This window comes from Mycteria americana, chromosome 9 (genome assembly GCF_035582795.1).
Source record: "Mycteria americana isolate JAX WOST 10 ecotype Jacksonville Zoo and Gardens chromosome 9, USCA_MyAme_1.0, whole genome shotgun sequence".
In the NCBI taxonomy this organism is placed as follows: Eukaryota; Metazoa; Chordata; class Aves; order Ciconiiformes; family Ciconiidae; genus Mycteria; species Mycteria americana.
In genome coordinates this window covers 21834089-21862051 of record NC_134373.1, presented here as the reverse complement: position 1 = coordinate 21862051, position 27963 = coordinate 21834089, and the positions used below count along the sequence as shown (strand labels likewise).

The following is a 27963-nucleotide window of genomic DNA, read 5'->3' as shown; positions in this document are numbered from 1 at the left end:
TAAAATTTTATCTTTCTCTCTCCAAGGAGTGAAATGAATGAAAACAAGAAAGATAATCAAAAAAGCCCAGGAAGAGGAAGAGAGAGAAAAACATCAGACCACAGACAAGTTTCCGAAAGCCCAAGCAGAAGAGGGGAAAAAGAAAAGAAAAAAGATCACAAATCCAGCAGTAAAGACAGGGAGATAAGAAGGAATTCAGAAAAAGATGACAAGCATAACAAAAGCAAGGCCAAGAAAAGAGCTAAATCTAGAAGCCATAGTAAAAGCCGAGATAAATCAAAAAGTAAAGAAAGAGACTCTAAGCACAGTAGACATGATGAAAAGAGAGTAAGATCAAGAAGCAAAGAGAGAGACCATGAGAAAGGTAGAGAAAAAGAAAAGCGCTATGATTCTAGAGGGAGAGATAAAGAGAGAAGTAGGAGCAAGGAGAGAAGTAAAAGGGCAGGCTCAAGAAGTAATGAACAAGACCATAGGAAGAGTAAGGACAGGGAGAAACGTAAGTCAAGAAGCAGAGAGCGTGAGCATGCTAGAGGAAAACATAGTTCCAGCAGTAGAACAAGGGATCGAAGCAAAAGCCGAGATAGGGGTAGGAGAGGAAGATCAAGAAGCAGAGACAGAGATCGCAGTAGAAGTAAAGACTATTCAAGGAACAGAGATAGAGAAACAAGAAGAAGAGGAAGATCAAGAAGCAGAGAAAGGAGAAGTACACCAGATAAATACAGAGGAAGAGAAAATAGGAGGAGGAGAGAATCAAGGAGCTCAGAGAGGGAGGAAAGTCAAAGCAGAAACAGAGAGAGGTATTCAAATAGAGAAAGTAGAAGCTCATATAAGAGGAATGATACTGAAAGCCAAAGGAAGAGGCGTTCAAAAAGCCGTGAAAGTAGCAGTCCTGAATCCAGTAAAGATAAGAAGTCTAGTAGAGATCAGGATAGAAGTCCAGACTCAAAAAAGAGACCAAGTAGCAAAGAGAGAGAATCAAAAAAATCATATTCACGCAGCAGTAAAGAAAAGGAAAAGACCAGATCCTCAGCAGAAAAAGAAATAAACCAAAAATCAAAGAGTCAGGAAAGAGATCATGCCCCTAGTAAGGATAAAAAGTCTGATCATGAAACAAGTCCTGGAACAGATGACGACAGGCACGGATGAGTTTGTGGACTTAATGTTTCCATTGTCTCAAAGTTTTAGAGACATTTTGGGGAACGCCTTTTTTTAAGATGTGGACTTCAGTTTGGTCTTTTGATAATTAAAACCTGGATCATTTGTACTGCTAAAGTTTTAATAAACTTGAAATGAAAAACGAATTATATGTGTAATACAGTGTGCTGTGTTTTAAATATTTCATTGGTTTATGTATCCTTCTTGTGTGTTGGCAGCTAGAAAGGTTAACTTCTGTGCCACGTTTACTTTTTATCTGATGAACTTAGTTTAGTGCAAACAGTGGCTGCCTGTGAAGAAGCTTGTTTCATGTGTGAAGGAGAAAGCTGCAAGTATACTACATGTCATCTTAAAGCTAGGAGAATGTTGCAAGGTGTCTGTCACTCCAGTGTTGCTACATCTGTATTTCAGTAGGTATAAATCCTAAGGATATTAATTTGTAGAGGAAAATTATGTTGGGGGGGGGGGGGGGGTTTGTAATCACAAAGTGAATTAATTTAAGTAAATCTTCACTGTTTGTATTTCTGTCACTGCCAACAGTAGAATTCATTCATGCCATAAGGCAGTCATCTGTGTTTGGTAGTTACTTCTTTGTCCTAAAAGAAATTTTTTTGAAGTGCTCATCACTGTAATTTTTTTTCCCTGTAACCTCGTTTTTCTGTTCCGTGCTTTCTGTCTACTGCAGAAAATTCAGCTTGGATGCTTCAGACTACCCTGCCTCAGCTGCTAATTAATGGATGCACAGAGATGAGACATTACCAGAATTCACAGTAGGTGTCAGAATAAGGAACCAGGAAATCCTTTCTACTCTTGCTGCTTCTTAGCAGTCTATAAGAAGACTATTGCAGTTCTCCAATACTGTTTTTAGGGGTAGTTGAAGCAGAATTTCAAGTAATGTTTTAAGACAGGCTCTTAATTTTTTTAAAACAAACATTTGCTTTCCTCCCTGTATCCCCTCATTCTAAAGACTGTACTGTGAATTCCTCCTCATTCTCAACTACGTGTGTGTCTTCCTCAGACCAATTTCCTCCCTCCTTTGCTTTCCTCTCCTGCCTCTAGGACCCACTCCTATTTCTTTCTCACCACCACACCTTCATATGAAAGAGAAGGAGGTTGGCTTGTGTTGCTGCAGGAGTGCCTGCGTATATGCAATCACCAAAGAGCAGCCAGTATGTGGTAATTTAATGTAGTGGGCTGAGAGGAGGATGGATTTGGTACAAACCCCAACGCTTCTTTCAGTCCTTTGAACTATTCACGCCAAAGGCTCTTGAAATTCCTGAAGGGAAGTGACAAGCATTAATGTAAAGCTGCGTCAAAGCGAAACAATGTTTTCATAGTTCTTTTTTTTTGGCAGAATCTGAGTGTATGACATAACTTGTTCTTACTGTCTTTGTTATAGGTTTGTCAACATTTTTGCTATATAACCCACTTTGTGATCAGTGTGTGTGTACAGCAGATAAGCAGAATTGCTGAAACTTTGCTTGACATTTTGATCCAGACAGTTGCTATTCTAAAGGAAAACAAATAGTTATGTCTTGAAAGCAAAAGAAAATACAGGATTGTGAACAACATAAGCAACCTTTTTAAGAGAAGAAAACTAGAAGTGTGTAGTGTTACTTTTTAGTAGAATAGTTTGTGGAGCTGCTTTGGCTGTCAACTTTTTTTTCCCATGTTTTAGTATGAGTTTTGCATTGCAGTAGTCATTTTATGTGGAATGTGTAACAATGTTTCCCAAGCACATGTGGGTGGGTGATACAGCTGTTACTTAAGAGAGTTTATAGGTGTGAACTGAAGACCTGTGTAGTGGACCTGTGCTGTGTGAAGCCACTCTGAAGTCTGTATGACTTTGGAGAAGTTACAGTCCTATTTTGGGGGACTGTAGTAAGAAAAAGCTAGGAAGTGAGGCTTAAGAGAATTGTATGGCAGCTTGGGCAAAGGCTTCCTAAGTGCATTTATACTGTGCTATGCGTGCCATGTGCTTCAGAGTTTCCTTTAAAAACTGTCTGTTTGCAGTGTTCTTTCATTATTTTTTATGGACCTGACACACAAGCAAACTATTGATGAAGAAGTATGTTTGCACTACTGAGAATATTCTTGCCAATACCACCAAAGCTCATATAAGCAGGCAAACAAACAAAAAACCCCTCAACTATATTGACTCTGCTGTAGAAGAGGGGAAAAAAATGCAAGCAGTCAGCAGTAAGGCAACCCATAGGAATTGTTAAAAAATGTTACAAAGTCTTTAATTTAAAATCTGAAAATGGAGATTACATCCAGTTGTAGTTTGCAGTTGTGTGTAACTAGTTATTTTAAAAGATGCACTTGTATACCCTTTCATATGGATCTTTGTTACAGTTCAGAAAATTATTTGTACAAATTAAACAAGCTCAAATTCTTTCATAACACGTTAAAATTTATCTGAATTGGTGGCACAAAGCTCATTTTCTTGTTCTTAATGTACTTTATAAGAAGCTGGTTACTTTTAATTGCACATGGTGGGATACGCTTGATCTCTTGAAGAGTGCATGCCTTGCTAGTATCATATTTAATGGTGAATTGTTTTAGTGCCAATCACTTTGTTTTAACTGAAACACAACAATTGCAGTCTTGTAAGAGGGAAGATCTGCCAGATTTGTGCTTTTCTTTATCAAACTGGAAATTGAGAACGCTGATAAAAATTCAGTGGAACTGAAGCACAGTCCCATGGACAGCAAGATGTCCCCAAGAACCAGTGAGTTCTTGCTGCCTTGTGAGGCACTGACTCCTGCTCTTGCTGTCCTGGAACCGTTTCTTCCCTCAAGGGCAGAGCTTTCCTGTTCCCAGCCTCACAGTAACCACCTTGTGCTGTAGTCACAGTGTAGCTCAATGCCATCTTTGGCAGCTGTGTCACAGGTCATTGGCTTTTGGCTTAGAGAACTGAACTGGAAGCATATTTGAAAGCAGTACTTAATGTGTACCAGAGATAATCAAAACAATGCTCACGGCCCTTCCTTGCAAATGGGGAAAAAAGTAGTACATTTAGAGGACAGCTTTTTCTGTCAGTACCCCAGAACTGACCTTACTCCAGAGAATTTGTGAACTTCAAGACTCAAGGTAAAATAAGGGCAGGGCATACTGGACTAACTTTGTAAGCATACGTTTAAGTGTATGTACAGGCTTGAAATAATTTCCAAAGGTTAGACATGCATTCTCTATTGTATTGACAATAGATATTGACATTTTACTAATACCATACATCCTATGTATACATGGAATGCTGAATTTAGTATTGGCAGTAGCTTTCCAAACCTTATCAGAAAGAGACCGTCATTTGATGTTGGATTTTCTGGGTACTGCCATCAACTCAGAAGCACAAATTCTTACTAAGGGTGGGTGGTTATAATGTAAGGTTGCATAGACACTATTGCCTATAACAGATGTGTTGCTGCCTGATAATTCTTTGACACGGCCATAGTGTTTCAGTTGTTGCTTTGTTTTTGTTTTCTAAGAAAAGAAAATAAAACAAAAAAGATTATGGTTACATTTTAACACTGTTCTATCCGGTTGTCAGAATTTTAACCTGAAACTTCTCACTTGCTACTTGAAATCCCACATTATGGACTTTTCTTGCAGTGGTCTTTGTCAGATGCCCTGAAGAATTTGCAGTGATCCCCTAACAGTATCTGATTTGTAATAGTGTCAGTCTGGCAAGTGGATTTTAGATTAATGTAAACATAAAAGAAGCAGTCCTTTGGCCTCCTTTCCTGGAACTGTTGATTTATTGTTGATTATTGAAGCAAATAAAGTATTTTTGGACACACTTTCTAGGGGCATGGTAGACTCATTGCTTGTCTAATTGACAAAAATATATATCCCCACTTTTAGGACTTTCCTTACAATAGAAAACCTAGAGATATACATACCATGCTTTATCAAAGACCTCTCTTTTAAATCATCTATATATTTTCTCTCCAATACCTGAAGAACAACTTTGTGAGAAAAGGCAATAGTATTTTAGCAGCACCCATGAGTTAATTTTTTTTTTTTTTGGTCAACTTAACCTGGAGGATACCAGTGACAAAATTAATCTTCAGACTTCTAGAGTCAATGTGATAGAAATGTAAAGAACTGTTACTTGCACTTTCCTTCTTTTGCTGAAAATAGTAATTTTCCCAATGCAGTATTTAAATAAATTATTCAAGAAAATGCATATCAAAAAGTCTGTGAATTCTGCATTTTGCAAAATTTGAATTTGGTACAATACTGCAGTTGCCTAGCATAAAACTTTAGCTTTCCATTTTGTTGCATATGTACTTTTAGTATAATTCTTATTTCTTACACTTGAACAATTCATGTCGTTAGGAACACTGTTCTAACAAAACTTTAATACTCACCTGCTTTAAAAAAAAAAAGGTATCATACCAAAATAAGTTTTCTAATTTTAGTATGAAATTTCACAAAAGGAATAGCAGTAAAAATATAATAGAAGTGGTGAGTTTAGATAGTAAAAGTACATAAAGGTAAAGGTACATTTCATTAAAGAATTCAATTAGTGTCCTTCCTTAATCATAAAGTCATTGAAACTAAATGAAACTAATAGGGCAGTTAACATGAGTAAGTTCAGAGGACAGATCTTAAACTGCTAAATGTGCATATGATTGGTTTTAAATTTATATTTGTACTCATAAAAGTTCTAACACTAACATTAAAAGGACTAAATAAACTGAACTAATGCAGTACCTTGACTTTGAACTGAAATTTTGCAACATGCAAAGCATTTAAGGAAACTTGCTATTTTTGGCAGGAAGTTAGACATTTCTACATATCCTGTACATATCCCTGTAACTGTATATAAAAACTAGTCAGTGTGTGGCTTTAGCCGTAACTGCTAATGAAAAGAATGGTTGGACAGATTGGAAAGAAGTTAGGCCTATTAATTTATGATCAGTGGTAAGAGGAACTAGCTGATAACTGGTTTCCTTCACCAGCTAGAAGAATTGTGGTTAATTAAACAGGCAGTATTGTGCATCTAGTATTTAGTAGAGTATTTGGAAGCCTCAGTCTTTTGGACATTTTGTAATTTATAGTTCCCAGCAGGGAAGATGATCCAGTTGTCAGCTGGGAGAATGAGTTCTTGATATGAAATGTACAACTTGTGTATTAAAGTACTTCTCAGAAATAAATACTCTTTTGCATATTTTTTATTGTATTCCATATGTCTGCCATGTGTGCTTCTTGCAGTATTACTTAGCATCTTCTGTATTTAGAGTAATATTCACTTCTAAGTCACTTCTGTGTGCGTAAATGTGCTTGTGAGTGTCAAATCGCCAGGCTTTTAAAGTGGTAGTACTGTTTCTACAGATTTACAAGGTATGGTGATTTGATGTCAGGACACCACCTCTTCAGTTAAACCAAGATCTATACGTTTTTACTGAAGATGTGAATAGTCAGGTTTTTATTCCATGCTGAATTGGATTATAGTCTTGTTATAGATGGAATTAATTTCTACTACAGAATGACAGATGACAGTCTATTTGCTATCTATACATTGTAACATATATAAAAATGCAGCCATGTAATGAAGTTGCTGTAGCATCTTATCACTAATTTTTTTGCTAGTTGCAAACTTTGCTAGTTGCAGACTTTGATCTTGTACTTACACAAATACAAGTGTCTTGTGTGTGTGTGAAGCAGAATAGTTTTCACTAGCTACAGAATAACTACCTGTTTGATGATGTGAATTTAAATGTAGTGGTAGGACAGCTTACACTCAGTTTAGAACTGAATGAAAGAACAAGTTTTGATCAAAAAGTCACCTACACCAGTATCCCAACCTGGCTGTGCTGGCAGTAGAGTGATTAGGAGATAGCAGGAAAGTGCTTTTCCCATTCCCTACACCAGTTTAGAAACTTGAGTGCTAGATACACACACAGTCTTGCTGCAGACATCTCTTTCCCATAAAGGATTAAAGACTTGGCCAGTGCCACAACTTTCTCAAGATAGTATTCCTATCTTCCATTGCCTTCCCCAAAGTAAAAGTAAGTAGAAAATTGTCACAAATAAAAGGTACACTCAACATTGATCTTACTGTTACAAGCAGATGTTTTTAAACAGCTCAATTTTATTTGCTCAGTAAGAAATTTTAAGCCAAAACATAAGGTTTGTATTAAGCCTGGAGGCCCAGCAATACTCAAGGAGTACAGTACAGATGAATTGATAGTGTACCTTTTGGTTGTTACCTCTTGACTTCCTAGAAGGTGAATCTACTGCTTTGTTCCATAATAAAACTAGAGTAGTTAGAGGTACAGTTGCAAGCTATGGCTCTAACTATGGTACTTGTTTCTTGAGCTAAGTTCTGGCAAATAACATGCCTTGTAACATGCTCCCGAGTTAGCTTCAGCTGTTGGGCACTGTTGCAGGCACATACAACTTGTAAGGAGACAGGGGCTAGCTTCTTATTCCTTAGTAGATACTTCTGTAGTTGTCAGATGTATTTCTGAAGAAGAAAGAAACAGAGTTTAAGTCTTACTGTATAATTAGTAACTACTGTGCAATTAATTGTATATGCACTGAAACTAATGCTGAAATCCTTGTCCTATAGCAGTACTGTAATACTAAGCTTTACCAAAGATAGTCCAATTTCTCCCTTGTCCACTATGCCACAGTACCAGTTGCTGGACTTGTATTTCCCAGATCTTAGTAGTCTCATACCTTTGATCCTGTCTCTGGTCTGCTCAGTAACTTTTGCTTGCTTCTTCCAGTACATGTTGCTGCTTTCTAACCTTTGCCTGTTTTTCCTTTATGTAGAAAAGGAGTCAGACCAGGTGCTACTCATTTGAGGAGGGCAATTACTATTATGTTAACAGAGATGTAATGTTGAATTTTCTTGGACCTGCAGTTCTGATGTTCAAGCCCTTCAGCACCTAACAGAATTGTGCATTTCTCTGGATAATGTATTGGAGATGAGGAAACCCACAGAAAAAGAAAGTGCTGTGCTGGTTTATGCAAGACAGTGTAAACCAGCTATGAACAACTATGCTTTCTAGAGATTGGTTTAACAGATTAAAGGGCAGGTTTGAATCATTTATGTATCCACTTAGGTATCTAGTTCTTGATGCCAAAGGCCATGATACACCAAAACAAAAAGAAGCTTAGATTGTAGTGGTGGCAGTGCAGGAGTGTAAAGGGAATTTACACACGTTACAAGTTTAATAAAGCCTATAACACAACTTCATTTATTTTAAATAGAAAGGAATTAATTTAAGATAATTCCAAAGAAGACCTCTCCTATGGTCCTGTCACACCTCTGGCCTTCACTTCAACTCCCTCTGAAGTCTTAGCCTTCAGAGATGAGGGGGTTTTTTTGAGAGCTATTTATAAGTAGTGAATTTTCTTTCTCTCAGAGATGCACTGCCAGAACAAGAAGAAAGATTCAGCATGAGAGACAAGGATGCACTGCCAGAACAAGGAGGAAGGTCACAGACTAGTTACAGCACTCTTCCATTCAGAGATACCAGAAAGGCGTAAGTTAATAACAGGCATCTGAAAGAATTTAGCTATTGAAACAGAACAAGTTATTTGACCTAACACAACCAGTGAGCTTTGAAAAAAATTTTTCTCTTTTCTTTTTTCAGGAGCATACAGTCAGTCTGTATTGGGACGTAAAAGTGTCCATCCTTAATAGTCCCATGGTGCCAACTCTTCTGTTCATGGGTAGTTTGTTTCCAGGTGGGTATCCTCTTCAAGCTTCCTCAGAGCTGAGCAGTAGCAAAGACTGTAATGTTAAAAGAACTTGAACAGAACTAATAACTGCAACCTGGAACACTGCCTAACAGTGAAGAGCTGCACAGTGAGTTAATTCCAATTCCCTTAGGATATGACGCATTTTAGAAAGCTTCTCTCTTCCATTTGCTAGGTAGGAGTTGTACTAGATCCATTACAACAGTCCTGTCTTCCATGAGTACCATAGCCACACAGGTACCAGTTGTGTTACTGTTGGGAGAATACCATGTTAGACCCTGGAGGCCCACGTGTTCAAACTTACATTGCTGCTCTACTTCCAGAGTCAGGTGACAGGTTTGGAAAAAATGCAGTTTGATTTAAGGTCCTGTTTCAGTCCCTCTGAGGGTTGCCTTGCATTTCTGAAGTCTTGGGCCTCTAATAAGGCCAAAACCTATTATGTTTCTGATCTGCTACAACCTCATGAAGCAGCACATCATCTGAGAGGGTGCTTTGTTGAGCAAAAACAGTAATTAAAGTTTACTAGTCAAATTATTTCTCAAAGCATAGTCTGATTTGCTAGCTATTAATTAAAACTTCAGCTAATAACTAATACAAGTAGTGACACTAAGCATTAGATTAGAGGTACCTCTCAATTAGCAGATTCTTCCAGGTCAGCAATTTCCCTTCTTATCAGCTGCAGCTGATCTCCCTGTATTTTGTTGCCATCTTTAAATGGTAGCTGAAAAGCACCTCTGGGGGTCAGCTAAACCAACCTCTGGTCTTACATAGGACATCTTTAAAGCCTTCACAGGTGGTGATTCCACTACCTCTGGCCATTCTGATCTGGTGTCATCGCATTATGCTCCTGGTGAAGCAGGTTTTCCTGACTACTCAGCCTGATGTCCCATGTCACAATTTGTTCTATCAATCACCTGACTCTGCTGAGAAGAGTTTGGCTCTGCTGTATTTGTAACTACCCTTCAAGCAGCTGTAGGCTGTTAATTAGATCACTCCTTAGTCTCCTCATTGACAGACTGAATGAACCCAGCTTTCTCCATTTGTTTCTCATCTCAGTCTGTTCAGTAGCTTTCATCTGCTTGTACTTGCACAAGGAGCTGTTCTCTTTTCTTGCTGTTTTCTTCAACATATCATAAACATCAAACTGATTTCAGTCTTCTGTATTATTCCTGCAAGCAGCTTTCCATTCTTGTCTTTCATGTAGAACAACTGTGAAAGACAATGAAATGTTTCTAAAATGCTTTGTCACTGAAAATTTTAGAATCTCAAGTATTTCTTCATGTTCTTAAAACACTTGAGGGGTTTTTTGCCTAGTTTTATAAAGGATTATTAACTAGGATTAGTCATTTAAAGCAACCACACAAAGCATGCGTATCTCAAAGTCAATGGAATAAAGTGACATCGTGATTCATGCTGGATTTTTTTCATGCTGAATTTGGGTAACTAAATCCATATTTAGCCAACGTACTTTAAAATTACACAGGATTCCTACTTCACTCTAGGTGTACTGAAAGGAAGAGTTGTTTTCTGGTACTTGAGTTTGATATTTCTGCAGATGTTCAAAGTCAGAGGGGTGTAAGCCCCATGGAAGCAGGCTGTAGACTTAAAATGCAAACATACATAATCTGCAGAACAGGGTGTTTATTGGTGCTGAGTAGGAAATGAGGCTGCAATCCACCTTGCTTCTTGCTGCTGTGGAGCTAGACTAAAACCAATTTAACTCACAAATTGCATGGTAGTGAGCATATGCAAATATGCACTTAGGGATGCATTTGGAGCGTTATCAAGCTCTGCAGCTTTCAGCACCACTTCTGCTGTAGTCAGTGCTTCTTCTCAAGGCTCCAGCTTCTGTGATCAAAAGGCTTTATTAAAAGTTTCCATTCTTTCTGCTTGCTGAAAAAAGCTTGAAGTAGTAAAAGGAGCACTGGCTCAGAGAGAAGGGAAATAAATTTTTCATTAGTGAATGAAGAAAAAACATATTTAGAGACAATTTCACAAGTTAATTGCCATGTCTATTTTTTTAAATATGTAATTTCCAAATCAATTACTCCAAGATAATCAGCGAGAACTCTATGTGACTTTTAGTTGATAGTGCAGCAACATTAGCATTTTAGTTTAGGTCAGAAGTGAGTTTTTGAAACAAGTCTCTTGATTGTTCCTACTTACTGTGCTTTGGTTCACATAACACAGTGATCACAAACTGGACCCTTTTGGATGAAACTTAGACAGGAAGGTGTGCTCCAAGCAGTGACATTCAGCCCTGACACCAGGCTAGAGCTATTCTGGGCAAAACCTCTGAAACACATGCATCATGGGTGCCAAGTTCTCAGCAGCAACTTCCTCACTCCACAAATGAGCCCCTTATGGGCCATGCTAACTGACATGGATACAGAGAGTCAGTCAGTTCCACCCAGCCATGGCCTGCTGTCCAAAAACAGTGCAGCAGCCTAGACCACAGCAGGACTGACCAACCAAGACAATACTTGAGTCTCTGCTGGCTCTGAGGAGAGTTCTTGGCCCTGCCCTCAGGCAGGGCTTTGAGGGGCACACAAGCTGTAACATTCCTGCACAACGCCAAGTGTTTGCTCAGTCCCTGAGCAAGCTGGGGGCTCACGTACATTTCGCAGGAGGATCATGGATGTTGTTACATCAACCATCCTTCCCCACCTCCCCCCAGTTTTGTGGGTTTGGTGGGCTTTGGTTTTTTTTTTTGTTTTTTTTTTTTTTGTTTTTAAATACTGCATACATATACATTCTAGCACTCTTGCAGTTGTCCTAGTTAGGAAGCCCACATCTTGTTCCCTCCTTGGATGCTTGGAGAGGAGAATAAAAGTTATATCCAGTAATGGCACCAATTCAGTTACTCACTGTCTTTATCGCTGAAATGCTCGATCCTTACTCAAAGTAGCTTCTCTCTGAGCATTCTAGTCCAAATCTGCTTGCTCTTCCTGCTGCTTTTTTGCCTGCTTTTCAGCCTGATGAAGAAATGGGGTGTTAGTTGATATTTAGTTGATACTTGGCAAATATCACCCTCCCCCATGCCATACCCCCCACAAAAAGGGTACATTGAATAGCTGAGTGAACATCAGCATCAGCTGCTGCTCTTTGGTGACCTGCCCAGATGATACAAGAGAGCAGTAGTGGCACGGTTGAAAAAAATGGCATAGTGACACAGGACAGGATATGATCTGTCATTGTTGATCGCTTTCTTATTACCAGCCCTCCCAGGTAATCCTCCCCAACCAGCATGGGCCAAGTCAGCCTGGAAGAGGCTTCTGTTCCACTGCTCTGAGATGAGGCTGGTCCCCAACATCAGCACCTGTGGTGCACACAGGTGAAAAACAAAATGCACACATCACACCCACAGCAAGCTGCTGCTTTCTCTCCCACCCAGGAGATCTAGTACTATGGGTTTAGATGCATACTTCTTTTTGAATTCTTTCTATTTACCATTTGCTGGATCTGAATTTTCTGTACCTCCATGTTTGCATCATGTTGTCTTTGTTTCTTGGCTTTTTCCATTTCCAAGTAGATACAATCTGCTGTTATCCACTGATTACAATCCTCCTCATGCTCTGCTTTTTCTTCTCTCCTTTTCCACTTTCCTCTTCATCTGTATTTTACAAAATACACAAAAATGTTAACCAAGGAGATAGCCTGCTAAGCTGGAAGTCCTGTCTTTCAGCAGAAGCAGCCCTGTATCAGCGCTCTGATAAGCACGGTCATTGTGGCTGGCCAGTGTCCAAACCCAGGGTTTTCAGCAGCCCTGGCAGGTGTGCACCCAATACAGAAGTGAGAGAGGGAGAGAAGACCCCAGGAAAGATGTCAGCAGACCTGATGAAGCATGTTGATGCACGGCACCAGAGCCTCCAGCTGTGACCTGGGCCAGGCTCCTCGGTTGGAGTAAGCAGTGCAGAGTCTGAAAAATGTTTGCCCAAATTACCAACAATTATAGAGCCTCCCAACTCTAATTTTTTGAGAGTGGCTCTGTGTTCAGCAATAAATTCAATGGCAGCCTTTTTTTTTTTTTTGCTTCTTTCTCTGTTTTTTATTTGGTATTCATCTTCTATCTCTGCAGCTCCTCTAGCAAGATCATCTTCAATCTTACATGCCTCACTTACCTGTGCAGTTAGTTGTTCAAAAGCTTTGTCCTTATGCTCCTGCATTAGCCTGCAGGAGAACATGAGCTACCATAACATACCAGGATATCTGCTCAGATTACCTGAGGCACTGCTCCTAACAAAGCCAGCAATTCCACTTCCACCCCCAACAGCACCAATTACTACTGGAACTGGTAGGCATTTCTTCTGGCCTTTCTACTTCTTTTTCAGGTTTTAATTACAGAAAAATTGCTTGCATCACAATGTTCTGATTTTGCTGATATAAAAATTCAGAGTAACATTTGTCACAAAATTAAATTGCAAGTTTGAATCTTAACACGGAAAACTGTAGCCCTAGACCCACCTATTAGTCTCTGCATCTTTTTCTCTTGTCAGCCATCATTTCTTTTCCTTTAATATAAGCCTTAATCCGATCATCATCTTCGTCTTCTTTTTATTTCTCTTCAGCTTTAATTATTTTTTGTTCAGCTACATACTCCTGTTTAAATGGAAAAGTAGTTTTATTTTTATGTAGAATGAGATTTTGGAAACATGAACTGAAAAAAAAAAAATCTAGCAAAGACTTCAGGCCTAGCTTATAATAAGAGTTCTTTGGTTGTATCAGTGGAGAAGCTATAGAAGATAGAAACCCAGAGATGGAAGAGAATTCTCATGACCTACTTACGACAAACTACCACAAAAGTAAAATTAGTATGTGGTTGCAGCCCCACGCACAGTATCTTTAAGTTATATTCTTTCCTCTACTTCCCCTCTGGCTCCAACTGTACTGCTCCCATGCTGAGTATCATTCACACAGCACAGACTCTGAAGGGCTCAAACAGTAAGAGTCTGTAGAACCATAAAAATGTAAGGCACAAGGCGTTTTGTAATCACGCAGAAATGGCAGTTATGAGTATAGCTTTTATTGCATATATGAGGTTGGGGGCAGATGGGGTAAAATTTGTATCACTGAGGTGAGGAGGAGTATAGGAGGGGAAAAAGCAAGTAGGGTTTCAGTGGGAATTCTCTCCTCTTACTCTCTCACATGCCAATGAATTATCACAGTACCTCCACTTCAGTCTCCCTGCTCAAGCAGGCACGGGGAGAGAAACAGGTGTGGTAAGTAGGTCTTGACTAATTTTCTAAACATCTCCAATTTAAAAGGGAAAGACAAGTTACCAAGATATTGTCACGTTCAGACTCAGGCTATTCCCTCTTCCCAACAAAGGAAAATGGGCTTAAAAGAGAGCAGGTACATGAAACTTAAATTCAGTTCTCAAGTCAAGGACAATCTCCTTGCTGTCTATAGCAGATTTTTTCCATCATAGACCAGTCAAAGCTCAGCTGCCACATGGCAACTTCCAAGAGGCCTTTCTCAAAAGCACAGAGGAAAGACAGGGCCTGCAACTGGCAAGGTAGGCTTATGATCCAATGCTACTGAAGCTGTCAGCAAATCTCCTTTTGCCAGTAGGCCCATTTATTTGTGGGCCTAATGCAACAGTTTCACTCCAGGCAGCCAAGGTGAAACAAACATTTTGAACTCTTTGCTTTCCTGTTATTTACATGATGCAGCCTCTGGCATTCAACTTTTTACTCCTGTTCCTTTTCCATTCTTCTCTGAATTTCCAATTGGTACAACTGGTTCAATCTCTGTATTTGTTCTCTTTTGTCTTCTAGCTTGGCCAGATTTGCCGGATGCTTGCGCTCCTTTATTCTGAATCGGGAAAAGGAGTTGAATAAATGAGCTAGGGACTGCATGAAGTAATGAATGGATACAGATTCTGCACATCTACAGGTACTTTAACAGTAAAAAAACTGATACTTTGAAGTGAAAGTGAAATGTCAGAGATCAAAAATAGCATAATGTTTTTTAAAAGGTAGCTGCAAATCCTTTGGCCAAAGCCCAGTCCTAGTGCAAGGGTGCTGGCTAAGCCTATACTAGCAAAAGCGAACATGACCAGCATATGGACTCGAATATTAAATTGAATTTGATTAGCCTGTTTAACTGTTAGCCCACTCCCTGTACAAGCTGGGCCTTTGCCAGCTAGCTGTCTTCCAAGCAGTGCCACAGCACTGTGCAAGACATGGCCATGGTCGTCAGCCTGTGCTAGCTGGATGTGTGAAGGACTCTGGGCTGGGGGAAGCAGCAATAATAAAGAGTTTTGCCTTAGGGAGACAAGCCACTTGCTCTTAGTGCCAGAATATAGACCGTCTTGTTTAATTTATTAGGATAGGTATAGCCACTAGCAACAAGAGACGTTTCTGAAGCGGGAGAACAGAGTCACGGAGGAAACGGAGGGCGAGGAGAGGTGACCGGTTTTCAGCCTGACCACAAAGCAAGGAGGATCAGAACCAATGGTTTAAAAGAAGCGAGTCGTGCAGCCCCAGGCACGGCACCCCAGCGGGCGCGCTGCTCCCGCCGCGGGAGGCCCACCCAGGCCAGGGCGGAGACCCGCTCCACCAGAGCGGGGTCGCCTCAGCTGGGTTAGCCCCAGATAACCCCCTTCTCTCTGCGTGCCCGGCGCGCCACCCCACCGCGGTGCAGGCGGGTCCTGACAGCGCGGAGCTGGCCACGGGAAGATTTTTAACCCAAACCCCACTCCCCACCCAACTCCTGAAGGCCCCGCCGCCGCCGGGCGGCCCCCGCCGGACTCACTGCGCCAGCTGCTCCTGGGCCACGGCCCGGCGGTCCAGCTCTGCCACCCGGCGGGCAGCGTCCGGTCCATCGTCGGCCTTGCTCCGCCGCAGGCTAGCCCAGCGCCCGCTTCTCCGGGAAGCGGCAAAGTCTGCCGAGAGAAAGAGAGGATCCTTACCGACGGTGACGGCCCCGCTGTCCTAGGAAGTCAGGGCTCTTTCTTCCGCTCCCAGAGAGGTAACAAAGGCGGCCGCCGCGAGCAGCGCCTGCGGGAGCGCCCCGGCCCCGAGCCGCCCCGCCCGCTGCCGGCCCTGACGGGGAGACTGGCGTTACCTGGTGCCGCTAAGGACAAGGCAGGCGTGGCGGACAGTGTGCCGCGGCCGTTATAGCGGTACGGTACGGCACAGCGCTGCGCCCCGCCCCAGGGAGCTGCCGGCGGGCACCGCCCGCTCTCTCAGGCGGGGAGACCCGGCCCGGCCCAGCGGCTGAGGCGGCCCTCTTCCTTCCCCGGCCCTGTCCGAGTCGGGCGGCAGAGCAGGCTCGAGCAGCGGCGGTCGCAGCGGCGGTCACCGCGGAGGCCCCGGCCCGGCCGCACGAGTGCGGGAGCCGCCCTCCTCCGCAGCCGGTTCGTGAGATAACCGTTTCCCTGTAGCGAGCCTGTACCCGGTAAGAGGCTGTAACGCCCCGCTCTGCCTTTCCGGTCTTCCCGCTCCGACCTGGCGGCTTTTCTTCCCGCTGGTTTGCCTCCTCTCTGCGCGCGGCCGGTGGTGTGGCGTTTTGGCTCGGCCTGGCCCTGTGGGCTGCCGCGTCTCACACGTAGCCTGCATCCCGCTAGGCCTGCCTGTAGCGGGGGTTGTTGGAAACTCGCCTTATCCATTACCAGACCTCAAAAGGTGGCCCCTGGGCGCTGTTTTCCCGGAGGAAGGCCCTTGGCGGTCCCGGGAGCTGGATGAGGGAGGAGGTCGGTCCTCCCTCTCCTTCCAGATGTTCCTCCCTTGCCCTGCTGAGAAGAGACTCCTCGAGGAGGTGACTGCTGCACTCATGAAGGAGCACATCCGTCTTACATCTAGCTGTTTTACACTGTGGGGGAGGTAAAACCAGATGTGCTTGGCCCTCAGCCTGCAGGAGGGACCTCGCCTCCAGCATAGCCTCCCATCTTGCTCAAAGTCCTCTGCGTTCTTCAAAGCCTGTTGCTATCGGAAGTCAGGCTTAGAAACTTGATGGCACACAAAAGACCCATTTTCCAAACTAAAATATTGTCAAGCATCCTTTGTATAAAACTCTCCTAATTTTTTTTTTTTTTAGAACTTGCGTCATTTTCCAGTTTGGCCAACAGAGACTAGCAGCTGGGGGGCTGGAACAGAAGGTTGTGTGCAACAAAGCAAAGCTTCAAGTTTCTTGGGACTTTGTTTTCAGTGGACCCCAGAATAGGGGGATAATCTGTTTAGACCCCAGGATACTTGTGGAGGAAGTCATTATAGGAAACCCTAACTCTGTCCAAGGCAGGAACGTGATGGTAAAATTTCAGCAAAGAAATTAAGCTTAAGGAGCGAGATGTGTGTGTGACTTTGGTGTCGGAGAGTAAGTCAGTTGAGGAATCTGAGAAACAATTTCAGATCTGGATCTATTTACCGCAGATTGAATCATTGTTAGTCTTTTTGAAAGAACAGTCCAACCATGTTGTTCTTTTGTTGCCACACTGTTTTTGTAGTGGCTATTTACAGCTGTATTGGGACCTATTTGCCTCCTAGGTGACCTTTTAAGAGCTGTGATCAGATCACATTTGTATTTTTGTAATTATAACTAAGTGTAGTGTGTTTTACAGAGGTAGTTGCAAAATGTTACAAAAACTGCAGTACTGTAACTGTTCTAACTTTCACATGTATTAGGTTGGTTTTTCTTTCCCTGCAGATTCTGTACAGTTGTCTTGGTTTTTTCTGTTATGGGGAATACTTAGCTGGAAGTGGGCTAGTGAAAAATGTGACCTTTCACACTGGGAGTTCATATCCTAGGCCTGAAAAACCTGGGACAGTGAATTTTTAGAGTAATGAATAATAAAAATATAACAGTAATAGTGAGCTTTTGGCTGGAATGGGTTACATTGGTCAATTATATATCATGCATTTCTGTCTCAAGTTTAATAAACTAACTTTCATGAAATACAAACTGGGGATTTTTGAGAATATAACCAGTTCTCTGACTTTTTTTTTTTTTTGGACTTCCAGATTCATAGCACATATTCGATGTAGATAATTTACAATTTAACTCTGCCCATAAGGTTCAAAAGATATTTTTTTGACCACATGAAAACTTCTTCTGCCTTTCCTTGCTGGATAGTCTCAATATTATTTCATATTTTTAACTTCATGAGCAGTAGTACAGCTACAACAAGGTAACTGGGTCCCAGCACCATCCTGTGCTTGAAAACTAGTTTTTATTCCTTCTCTTCCTCTGGAAAATGGCCTGTGTCCAAGTCCTCTTCCATCTTTGGATGCTTTGAGAAGGGGATAAAGATGATGTGTAGTTTTGGACTCTGATTCAATTACTTGCTTGGCATAACTCTGAAATTCATGCTCCTTACAAAGTGCAATAACCTCTCTCTGAGCATCATAGTCCAAATCTGCTTGCTTTTCCTGCTGTTTTTTTGCCTGCTTTTCAGCCTAATGAAGAAAAGGGAATAAAAAAGCTTAGCATTTCTTTCACAACATAACTATCCCTTAAAACTTAGAGAAGGTAAAAGCTCACGGGAGATCTGTGGTGATGTTAGTTGATACTTGGCAAATATCATCCCCCCCCACTTCTCTCCCCTGCCATACCCCCCCCCAAAAAGGGTACATTGAATAGCTGAGTGAACATCAGCATCGGCTGCTGCTCTTTGGTGACCTGCCCAGAAGATACCAGAGGGCAGCAGTAGTACATAATGGCACAGGACAGGATATGATCTGTCATTGTAAACCAGCCTTGACTTGTACCACTGCTCTGAGAGGAGGCTGGTCCCCAACACCAGCATATGCAGAGCATACATGGCTTAAAAAAGCAAAAACAACAAACAAAAAACCCCAAACAAAACACAACAAGCTTCCTCTCTCTCTCTTCCTCTCAGGTGGGAGCTAGTGCTGGTGGTTTAGATGCGTACTTGTTTCTGAAGGGGCTGACAGGGTACAGCTCTTCTATTTACCATTTGCTGGATCTGAATTTTCTGTACTTCCATGTTTGCATCACGTTGTCTTTGTTTCTTGGCTTTTTCCATTTCCAGGTAGATGCGGTTCTTTTCCATTAATGCATGAAGTTCTTTTTTACCCTCTGCTTTTTCTTCTCTCTCCTTTTCCACTTTCATCTTCATCTGTATTTTACAAAATACACAAAAATGTTAACCAAGGAGATAGCCTGCTAAGCTGGAAGTCCTGTCTTTCAGCAGAAGCAGCCCTGTATCAGTGCTCTGATAAGCACGGTCATTGTGGCTGGCCAGTGTCCAAGCCCAGGGTTTTCAGCAGCCCTGGCAGGTGTGCACCCAATACAGAAGTGAGAGAGGGAGAGAAGACCCCAGGAAAGATGTCAGCAGACCTGACGAAGCATGTTGATGCACGGCACCAGAGCCTCCAGCTGTGACCTGGGCCAGGCTCCTCGGTTGGAGTAAGCAGGAATAAGAACAGGCTAGGTCTCTTACCACAGTGGCTCTATGTTCAGCAATAGATTCAATGGCTGCCTTTGCTTTTGCTTCTTTCTCTTTGCGTTTTTTTTCCTCTTCAGCTTCTTTTTTTGCAGTGTCTCTAGCGAGACGATCATCTTCCATCTTTAATGCCTCATTCATTTGTACAGCTAATTGGCTAACGATTTTGTCCTGATGTTCCTGTGTTAGTCTGCAGAAGAACATGAGCTACCATAACATACCAGGGTATACACCTGGCTCTACCTGAAGCATTACTGCTACCAAACTCAGCAATCCTGCTTCTAGTCTTCTCTCCTCTTGCCACACAGGCCAGCCCACCCACCGAACTCCTTGATCTCCTTGTGTTCCTCCTGTTTTATTTTTTTTAAATTATCTGATTTAGCAAATAAATGTTCCCTGTATTCTTGTAACACTAGCTTTCTGTTGCAATAATGAGCTGGATCACTCGGGGAGGAGTCTGCCTAGCATCTTCCCATCAGGAGAAAAATGTTGGGAGTATTGGCCAGAAGTAGGAAGAGAAGGGAGCTCTTACATTGACTCAATGGTGTCTTCATGCTGTACCCTCACTGCTAAATTGGTAAACCATCTTCCCTTAATAATAACCCAATGTAATTAATATAGGTGCCTAGTTAAGAAGTCAAATTATTTTTCTTGATCTGACTCAGGCAAATATAGCTTATGCCCAGAAATACTTTAATCAAGGATTTTAATTGTCTTTAATTGTTGAGAAGGTGGAGGCTTGGCAGGCCATATGGAAAATCACTGTTCCCAACACACTGGTGTAGAGCTTTGCACTTCCGTAAGTCCTTGTACTTTGAAGAATGGAGAGATCACTCCCACACACACCTATTACTAGGGAACCTGTGAAAGAATTTCCTTTTTCCCCTGAATTCCCTACTCTCCCTGTCAGTAGAATTTAATTTTTAGAATAACTGTGGTTTGTGTTACATCATCAGTCTGAAAGATTTGAATGTGACTACAGTATAGTTTTTAGTTTATTTACAATTCATACTCTAGCTTTGTACCTACCTACGCATTTCAGCTTCTTTCTCTTTTATCAGCTTGGCAATAGTTTCCTTTGCTTTAAAATGAGCTTTAATCCGATCATCTTCTTCCATTTGTTTTTGTTCCTCTACTGCTTTGATCATTTTCTGGTCAGTTACGTGCTCCTGCATGGGCAAAATGGTCTTGATAAAACCAATGAAGTTTAAAAAATCTGGGCCTGGGGTAGCAACTTAAAAGAATCACTCCCTATTCTCTCTCTTTGTGTTTCTTTCAAAGAGAGAAGAGAGGAAAGGGGTTCTCAGTACTTCCACTTACTTCTGCCTCCCTGTTCAAACATGCATGAAGAGGAGATAGTACATATGAGGAAGGAGTAGGGGAATTGAGCATCGAACAGCTGCTTCTCCAGCCCATTACACAAACAAATTGCTATGCAATGCAGTGAGCATTATCCCTTGCTCCCATTCACACATGTGGGAGAGCAGGACGTTGAGAGGAATGAGACTGTTGCAACCCCCACCAACACATACACGGACCGTGCTGCTCCTGGCCCACCTCATCCAAAACGATCCCAGTCTGAGAGCTTAATCCAAATCATAGCTGAAGAAGAGTTTTCTTTAATTTTATGTAAAAAAACCAACTGTCTTTTGTATGCTGGCCAGAACTGTTCTGAGGCATTTCTAGTTTGCATTTAGCAAGATGCCTTTAAAGGTGAAGGTAGCACGTCTTGTCTAAATTTCTAAACCTCCCCAATCATAAAGGGAAATACAGTTACGTTCAGACTCAGGTTATTCCCTCCTCCTAACAAAGAAAAGTGGGCTTAAACCAGCAGGTATGTGGAACTTAAATTCCTTGACTTGAGAATGGGGAATATTCCTTGATGTCTATAGCAGACTTTTATATCATAGACCAGTCAAAGCATCAGGTGCCAATGTCCCTTCAGACAAGAGAAGGGACCTGCCTCCAAAAGGCCTTTCTCAAAAGCACAGAGGAATGACATGCCCTGCAACTGGCAGGGTAGGTGTATGATCCAATGCTACTGAGGCTGTCAGCAAACCTCCTGTTGCCAGTAGACCCATTTAGATACATGAATGCTGTTGTTTCACTCCAGACAGCCAAGGTGAAACAAACATTTTGAACTCTTTGCTTTCCTGTTACTTACGTGATACAGCCTCTGGCGTTCAACTTTTTCCTTCTGTTCCTTTTCCATTCTTCTCTGAATTTCCAATTGGTACAACTGGTTCAATCTCTGTATTTGTTCTCCTTCTTTTTTGTCTTCTAGCTTGGCCAGATCTGCCTGATGCTTGTGCTCCTGTATTCTGAATCAGGAAAAGGAGTTGAATAAATGGGCTAGGGACTGCATGAAGTAATAAACAGATAGGGATTCTGCATAACCATAGGTACCTTGCACTGAAGGATGTGATACTTTGAATTGAAGGTGGGTAGAATATCAGAGGTGAAAACCAGCATCATTGTTTGTAACGGTAGCCCTCAATCCTCTGAACAGAAATTAGCTATGGTATGCTGACAGACTGCAGTCTAGCGGTAACAAGTTTTATCTGGATGACCCGTTAGCACCACTGCATTCATAACGTTCTGGCCTATCTCTGCAGCATCCTCAGTGAACAAGATTTCCCCAGTAAGTCCCACTGTATCTATGTTTCTCCTTCTGGGCATGCAGGCAACAGCTTAAACTGGTAATGTTCTATACTAAGTTCTGCAAGAATTTATGTGTTGGACCTGGAATATGTGAGATCAGACTTTGAACCCTTCCTCTGCCTCAGGGAATTTGATTCCTTCTATCAGACCATCAGGGCCAGGGAATTTGATTCCTTCTATCAGACCATCAGGGCCAGTCCTATAAATATCACTGGGGACCCCTCCATAATGTTTCTGTAAGAGCTGAGCGAAAGAATGGAGGTGGCAGTGATGTGTTCTCTTGATCCATTCTCTGGAATCTAGTTATGGGCAAATGGAGAATCTGGTTTAACCTTTTCCTTTTCTGGGACCAAAACTGAGTTAAAATACACTTTCAGTAACAACTTTTGAATAGCGATTTGACTAAAACCTATTGATGCCTACCAGAGGTGATTTTACATGCAGACTGTTGGCAAATAAAAGACACTGCATATCACAGCTTTTCCCTTTTGTGCAAGGTCTTTTGTGGCTCTCTGGATTTTTCTTTTAAAGTGTTGCATTTGTGAATCAAATTATTAGTAAGTTTCTATAAAAAACTTATAGAATGTATTTGTGAGAAGAGAGTTTAAGTAAATAATAAAGTAGGGTTACTTTTGATTAATTATCACTTACTGTTCCAACTGATCTCTGCGTAGTGCCTGTTGATTCATATAATGCTGATGTGCCTTTTCTTGCTCTCTGAGAATAGCTTCCTCACGTTCATGTTCTTTTTCTTCATCCTTCTTTTTGTTAACATCTGACTTCAACTTTTTGAATTCAACTTGAGCATCTCTTTCTTTTAGGACCTCAGTGAGTAGAAGTGCACTCTGCAAGAGAACATGTAAAGTAATTTGCATGTTCAGAAGTGCTTAAAGAAATTCAGTACAATTTGAATTTAAAAATTATAAGTTGTCAACAAACATGCAACCCCTTCACTCTTTCATTCTGATAGTATAGGTAGGTTTTTGCATGATCAATAGCCTCCTTCCGTTTTGCTGCTTGGAACTGTTCTTCTTCCAAATCAAGTAACTTTCTTTCTTCCTCTTCCCTTTCTTCACGTAATTGTTTGGCTTTAAGTTTCTGTTGTGCCAGGCTCTACAGTGCAGATAAAATTAGAAATCACATTTAAAGCACATGGATTAAAAATGTATAAACCATTCTGAAGGTCATGTACTCAATGTTTGGGTTTTTTTAATTTTGCATTTTAGCTTTAATTAAAAAATTAAACGTTGATGTTGGATGTTAAATGTATTTAAATTGAGTTTAGTTAAAATACATATTTAAAAGCAAATGTTAAACAAAGGGACTACAGCTGGAAATGTTACCATGAGTGGTTTTGCACATATGAAAATGAATCCCTTTGTTTACAAAGGTATCTTGTACTTACCATAATGGTATTGGGCCAGTCTTTTACAGCTGCTTTGGAGCGTAAGTGCATTTCTTCCTGTTCTTTCTTCTCAGCGAGGATGCGTGCTGCTTCTCTAGTTGTGCTGCCGAGATTGTCCTGTATCCTTTCCCATTCTGCTTTTGGCAATACAATTACCTGATGAAGATCCACTTCATTTGGAAGAAAATATCCATCTAGAGCATTATTTTCTTCCAAATGATGTGACACTGTGCAGAGGGAAGAAAGGATACTGAAGTTACTTGGTATCAGAAAATCCTGTATTCAAACCTGTATCAGGATTTGGGTTCCTGCATAGTAATGACACTAAGTTATCCTAACAGGTACTCTCCCCATCCCAGTACGCCAGAGCTAAGACAGAGTATCTGTGTCTGGAGTCTAACTATGGTCGGTGTATGTACTTGGGCTGTGGCTGAATGACTTAACTGCATGTCCCCTTCCCCATTTGTGGTTATGTACAGGTTTGGCTGGTGGTAGCTAACACTTTCCAGGCAGTACTCGGGCATGACTCTGAGAACAGCAGGGACCAGGGAGTATTCCCAGAAGGAAAGGGAGAATATTGGTGAAGCCATTTTTCTGGCTGGATGAGGCAGCAGTTTGGGCACAGGCTGTGCCTTACCACCCTTGTCCTGCGCACTCATTGTATTTACTAAAATAGATCTGGCTTGTAGAACAGTTTCTTGATTTCTTGGAAAGATGAGCATTTCTTTCTTGTATTAGACTTGCATACACATGTGCATGCATAAATACAGCTTTTCTGGGTGATCACTAGGTTTTGTGAAATGCCCTTCAAACTTTGAGTATTTTCACAGGAAATGGCACTCTGTACAGAGGGGTGTCCTCTTAGAAATTCTCCTTTCTCTTACGGCGCTGCTTATGTCAAAGTCTGTTTTTCAGATGCAGTTGCTAATCTCTTTGTCTTATGGTGGGGACCAGACCTGATCTTCTCCCTCTGTCCAAGGTGAAGGTAGCCTTGCCAAAAGTACACGTACACTGACACGCTGCTCCCTACGGATAGGGAACTGCCAGGCACCCAGTTCTCTAACTTCCAGCTGTTGGATCATACTGTACCTCCACTGGTTTCAGGTTAGTTCTTTCTAGGTAATTCTAGAAACAGCCTGTCTTGCTGTCTGCAGCTGGGAGAGCACGGGGGAGGTTTGGGGAAGAGTCGCCCTGGACACGGGGACAAGGAACACCCCTGCAGCCTCCCGGAGCCGTGTGCAGCCGGTGCAGCTACGGGCTCGGCACTACCCTCCCGCCGGATCCCGGTGCCCGCGGGGGGCAGCCCCACTCACGGGCCAGCTGCTGCTGCCGCCGCTGCCGACTCCCGCTGGGGAGCCCGGGCCCCGCCGCCGCCATGGCCCCGAGCCGCGCCGCCTGTGTACGCGCGCCGTTGCCAGGCGACCCGGCGGCGGGGAGTCACGTGATGACGTGGACTGGAGGCACATGGCGAGCGGGACTCGCGCGGAGGGAGCCGGAAGCGGCGGGCGCGGAGGTGGGTCGGGGGCAGTGCGGCCCTGGGCGAGACGTGCGCGCCCCGCGGGCGGTAGCGGCCCGGCCCCGCCCCGCCCCGCCCCGCCGGCTCTGCCCCTTTCCCTCACGGGCTTTCGGTCCGCTGCCGAGACCCCCGTGCGGTGCTGCCGCCCGGCTTCCCCCTCGCTTCTGCCAGTTCCTCGGACGTCCCCGGTGCCCCCGCCGGGGTGGCTGCTCTGCTTTCCCCCTCGGCCCGGTCGTTGCGCCCCGGGCGGGCGGCGGCAGCAGCCACCGTGCTGCCTTGGGAGGGGGCTGCGTATGTGGCTGCGCGGCCTGCTGGCTGCGGGCGCTGGGGAGCTGGCCTGAGGGACGCCTGGGGCTGAGGAAGGGGCGGTGCTCGTGTTACGGGTGTGAGAGAACTTGCCTGGGAGGGAGCGGCTGTGAGTCCCGGGTGAGACGTCTCCTGCTCCCAGGGATTTCCGCAGCCCAGGGGTGGGCTGCAGGTACTGAAGTTGCCGGACTACAACAAGCAGGCCGATTTCTTTGTTTTGTTTTGTTTCAGATCCACAAAGGGCAATATTTCTTTTCGTTGGCTGCTTTGATTTCGTGTGTCCTTGTTAAAAAGACTGGCTCCATCTATTCAGTAGTAGTTTCCTTTCGAAATATCTCTTAAGGTGTTCTGCCAGGAGAGTGCCAGTTTGGTTGCGCTGGCAAGTGATGATGGAGAAATTTGGAACCGTTGGTCAAACTGATGGTGCATGAGTACTGGAAGATTGACTCTGTGTTAGCAAGTATTAGTAACTATGCAGCATGAGTTTAGATACTTTCATGTTGTCTATTTTAAACAGAGGTTTGATATGGAACTAGAACTTTGACCTTTACAGACTGCTTTTTTAGCTTCAGCACAAGTTCCCATAGCTGTAGTGGCCATAAATAGTTTACTTTGCTTAGATATTTGTTCTAATGCTTCGTTTTCTTGCAGAATTTTTCTCTTCTGAGCACAAGATCAGGGTAGGAATTCAGTACTTTTGTTTATATAAATAATTCTCTTTTTTTGTTTTGGAAACTATTTTCTGACAGCTATGAAATTTCTGTTGGTTTTTGATTTTGACCATACAATCGTAGATGAAAATAGTGATACTTGGATTGTGAAATGTGCTCCTGAGAAAAAACTTCCTAATGGATTAAGAAACTCCTACCGACCAGGACACTGGACAGAATATATGGACAGAGTCTTTGTCTACTTGGGAGACAATGGCGTCAAAGAAGATGAGATGAAAAGAACTATGACAACAATTCCTTTCACTGTGGGAATGGTAGATCTTCTGGGTTTTATTGGTGAGAACAAAGAGTTGTTTGACTGCATAATTATTTCAGATTCTAATGCAGTATTTATTGACTGGATTTTGAAAGCTGCTGACTTCCATAAGGTGTTTGATGAAGTGTTTACAAACCCTGCAGCATTCAGCAGTACTGGCTATCTTACTGTACAGAACTTCCATGCTCACCATTGTGCAAAGTGCCCTAAAAACCTTTGCAAAAAGAAAGTTCTAAAAGAATTTCTAGATAAACAGTTGGAGCGAGGAGTGAGTTATACACAAATTGTATATATAGGTGATGGCGGGAATGACTTGTGTCCAGTAATGTTTTTGAAGAAGGATGATATTGCTATGCCCAGACAGGGCTATACCTTGGAGAAAAAGATTTCTCAGCTGGCCCAAGATCTCAGTCCTGTAGAGTGTTCTGTTCTGGTATGGTCATCTGCTACTGAAATTATGTCTTATCTGAAAGTGCTTGTAAAGGAATAATTCAAATGATAAAAGGAAACTAACATAGTTATATTTTATCTTCCTGGGAGAGAAAAACTGCATGTGTATAAAAGCACAAAATTGTAAAATTGGGCTGTCATCTGAATTTATGTTTTTTAAACACAATATAAAACTGTTTATGTTCAATCTTGGCAATAGTGGGAAAGTGAAGTTAAAATGGCTTTCTAGTACACATAGTACACATCCTAACAAAAGTGGGGTTGCAAGAGGAATTGCCATTATTTTTAGTCTTCCCCCCTCCCCCTAAGCCTTTACTGACTACATAACTGACCTTTTCTGTTCCATGCGCTTAGGGGAGGGAGTAGGATTAACACACAAAAGAATGAAATTCTTTACTTACAAAACATAAGGTGCTAGGAGCATGGTTCTGGAACTGTTGGCCTTTATATTTCTTTGATCAGGATAAATGTTTAATTTTGTAAATTATTTGGTATGCTTGTAATCTTGTTTGATCTGAAGATGCATTTATATTTTCAATATACTAAATATTTTACCCAACAAAATTACTTTTTAATAGTTTGTATTATCTTGTATTGTAAAGACAATAAAAGTTACTGTCACTGACAAAAGCAACACACCTGAGTTGTGTAATGTATTCTGCTGGCCTGTGTGTCATCAGGCACCTGTTCTTGTAAGGGCCTGGAGAGAGTGAACACAAGTGTAGGTGTCAGTCTTTAGGTAACACCTTCATCTATTTTGCAGTCAGACCCCTTTTCTTCTGGAAAGCAGTAAGGACATTGCTGTTCTGTTTAAAGAAAAGTCACTCTCCCATTCTCCTGACTACCGCCCTGACAGTATGCTGCTGCCACTCTATATAGAGCTAACACTGGTTTGATCTTCCATGCTGACAGCTCTGAGTCAACCAGGTGCTTTTTTCTTGCTGGGTTTCTGCTGCAATGCACAGGCCTGCAGAATGGTGCATATGTATACATGTTTACACTGATTTTACCTATTCACTCTCACCCATATTTATAGTATAATCCTCTCTTACAGGCTGGAAGGGAACATCTATGTCCATCTTAACTTCTTAACAGAATTGTTCTGTCTTTAAATAGTTTAAGGAATTGTTTGTGAACATGCAGTCTTTCTCTTTACCACTCACAGTGAAATGAGCCCCCAGAGCTGGGCTATGCATATAGAGATATTAAAAATAAGTCTTAATAAAGTTAAATAATGTATTTTCATGCCAAATGTTTTCCTTCTTATAGTCCCACAAAAGGTCCAAAATGATTATGTAGTCTGCTATTGAGCTGATGCCTGTTTTAGCTTAAGTGCCTTAATATCTGAGAAACTCCAAC

General features: G+C 42.2%; 4 protein-coding genes across 17 annotated transcripts in view; 3 read left to right on the top strand and 1 right to left on the bottom strand.

Annotated features, from left to right (window-relative positions):
- Positions 1-1301, top strand: part of PPIG (peptidylprolyl isomerase G) — a 28555-nt gene extending 27254 nt beyond the window's left edge. For both annotated transcript variants that reach the window (XM_075512447.1, XM_075512448.1), the window contains exon 13: positions 27-1301. In XM_075512447.1, the coding sequence (XP_075368562.1) occupies positions 27-1146 (1120 nt within the window). In that variant the 3' untranslated portion in view covers positions 1147-1301. The remainder of the gene's footprint in view (positions 1-26) is intronic.
- Positions 1302-7222: 5921 nt separating this feature from the next.
- Positions 7223-24799, bottom strand: CFAP210 (cilia and flagella associated protein 210). 4 transcript variants are annotated; one of them, XR_012777237.1, is made up of 10 exons: positions 24659-24799; positions 23346-23572; positions 22880-23053; positions 22592-22785; positions 21444-21600; positions 20309-20448; positions 19277-19469; positions 18815-18952; positions 11743-11849; positions 7223-7630 (listed from the first exon to the last, which is right to left on the bottom strand). XR_012777237.1 is itself a non-coding variant. In XM_075512615.1 (9 exons), exons 1-9 carry the CDS (start codon positions 24720-24722, stop codon positions 11799-11801), a joined length of 1338 nt encoding a protein of 445 aa, XP_075368730.1. In that variant the 5' UTR covers positions 24723-24799; the 3' UTR covers positions 11587-11798. The 4 variants fall into 4 exon arrangements, 3 of the variants coding, with proteins under 3 accessions (XP_075368730.1, XP_075368727.1, XP_075368728.1); XM_075512615.1 differs by lacking the exon at positions 7223-7630 and having other exon boundaries at positions 11587-11849; XM_075512612.1 differs by lacking the exons at positions 7223-7630; positions 11743-11849 and adding an exon at positions 17650-18269 and having other exon boundaries at positions 18788-18952.
- On the top strand, positions 8840-26988 carry PHOSPHO2 (phosphatase, orphan 2). Of its 10 annotated transcripts, XM_075512622.1 has the most exons (4): positions 16166-16275; positions 20561-21113; positions 24261-24449; positions 25399-26988. In XM_075512622.1, the coding sequence occupies exon 4, from the start codon at positions 25919-25921 to the stop codon at positions 26642-26644; it is 726 nt and encodes a 241-aa protein (XP_075368737.1). In that variant the 5' UTR covers positions 16166-16275; positions 20561-21113; positions 24261-24449; positions 25399-25918; the 3' UTR covers positions 26645-26988. The 10 variants fall into 10 exon arrangements, with proteins under 10 accessions (XP_075368741.1, XP_075368744.1, XP_075368739.1 ...); XM_075512626.1 differs by lacking the exons at positions 16166-16275; positions 20561-21113 and adding an exon at positions 8840-8862; XM_075512629.1 differs by lacking the exons at positions 16166-16275; positions 20561-21113 and adding an exon at positions 15707-15846 and having other exon boundaries at positions 24325-24449.
- SSB (small RNA binding exonuclease protection factor La) overlaps positions 16166-27963 on the top strand; it is a 35022-nt gene continuing 23224 nt past the window's right edge. The window contains exon 1 of the mRNA XM_075512619.1: positions 16166-16275. The gene's annotated coding sequence lies outside the window, so the exon portion shown is untranslated. The remainder of the gene's footprint in view (positions 16276-27963) is intronic.

Bases quoted from the DNA above. Each gene is read 5' to 3' on its own strand.
- CFAP210 (XM_075512612.1), bottom strand. From the start codon at position 24,722: ATGGCGGCGGCGGGGCCCGGGCTCCCCAGCGGGAGTCGGCAGCGGCGG. The intron at 18,953-19,276 runs GTAAGAGACCTA...TGTAAAATACAG, and splicing joins CTGAACATAGAGCCACTGTG to ATGAAGATGAAAGTGGAAAA. The intron at 18,270-18,787 runs GTAAATAGAAGA...TTTCTTCATTAG, and splicing joins AAATTCAGATCCAGCAAATG to GCTGAAAAGCAGGCAAAAAA.
- PHOSPHO2 (XM_075512626.1), top strand. From the start codon at position 25,919: ATGAAATTTCTGTTGGTTTTTGATTTTGACCATACAATCGTAGATGAA.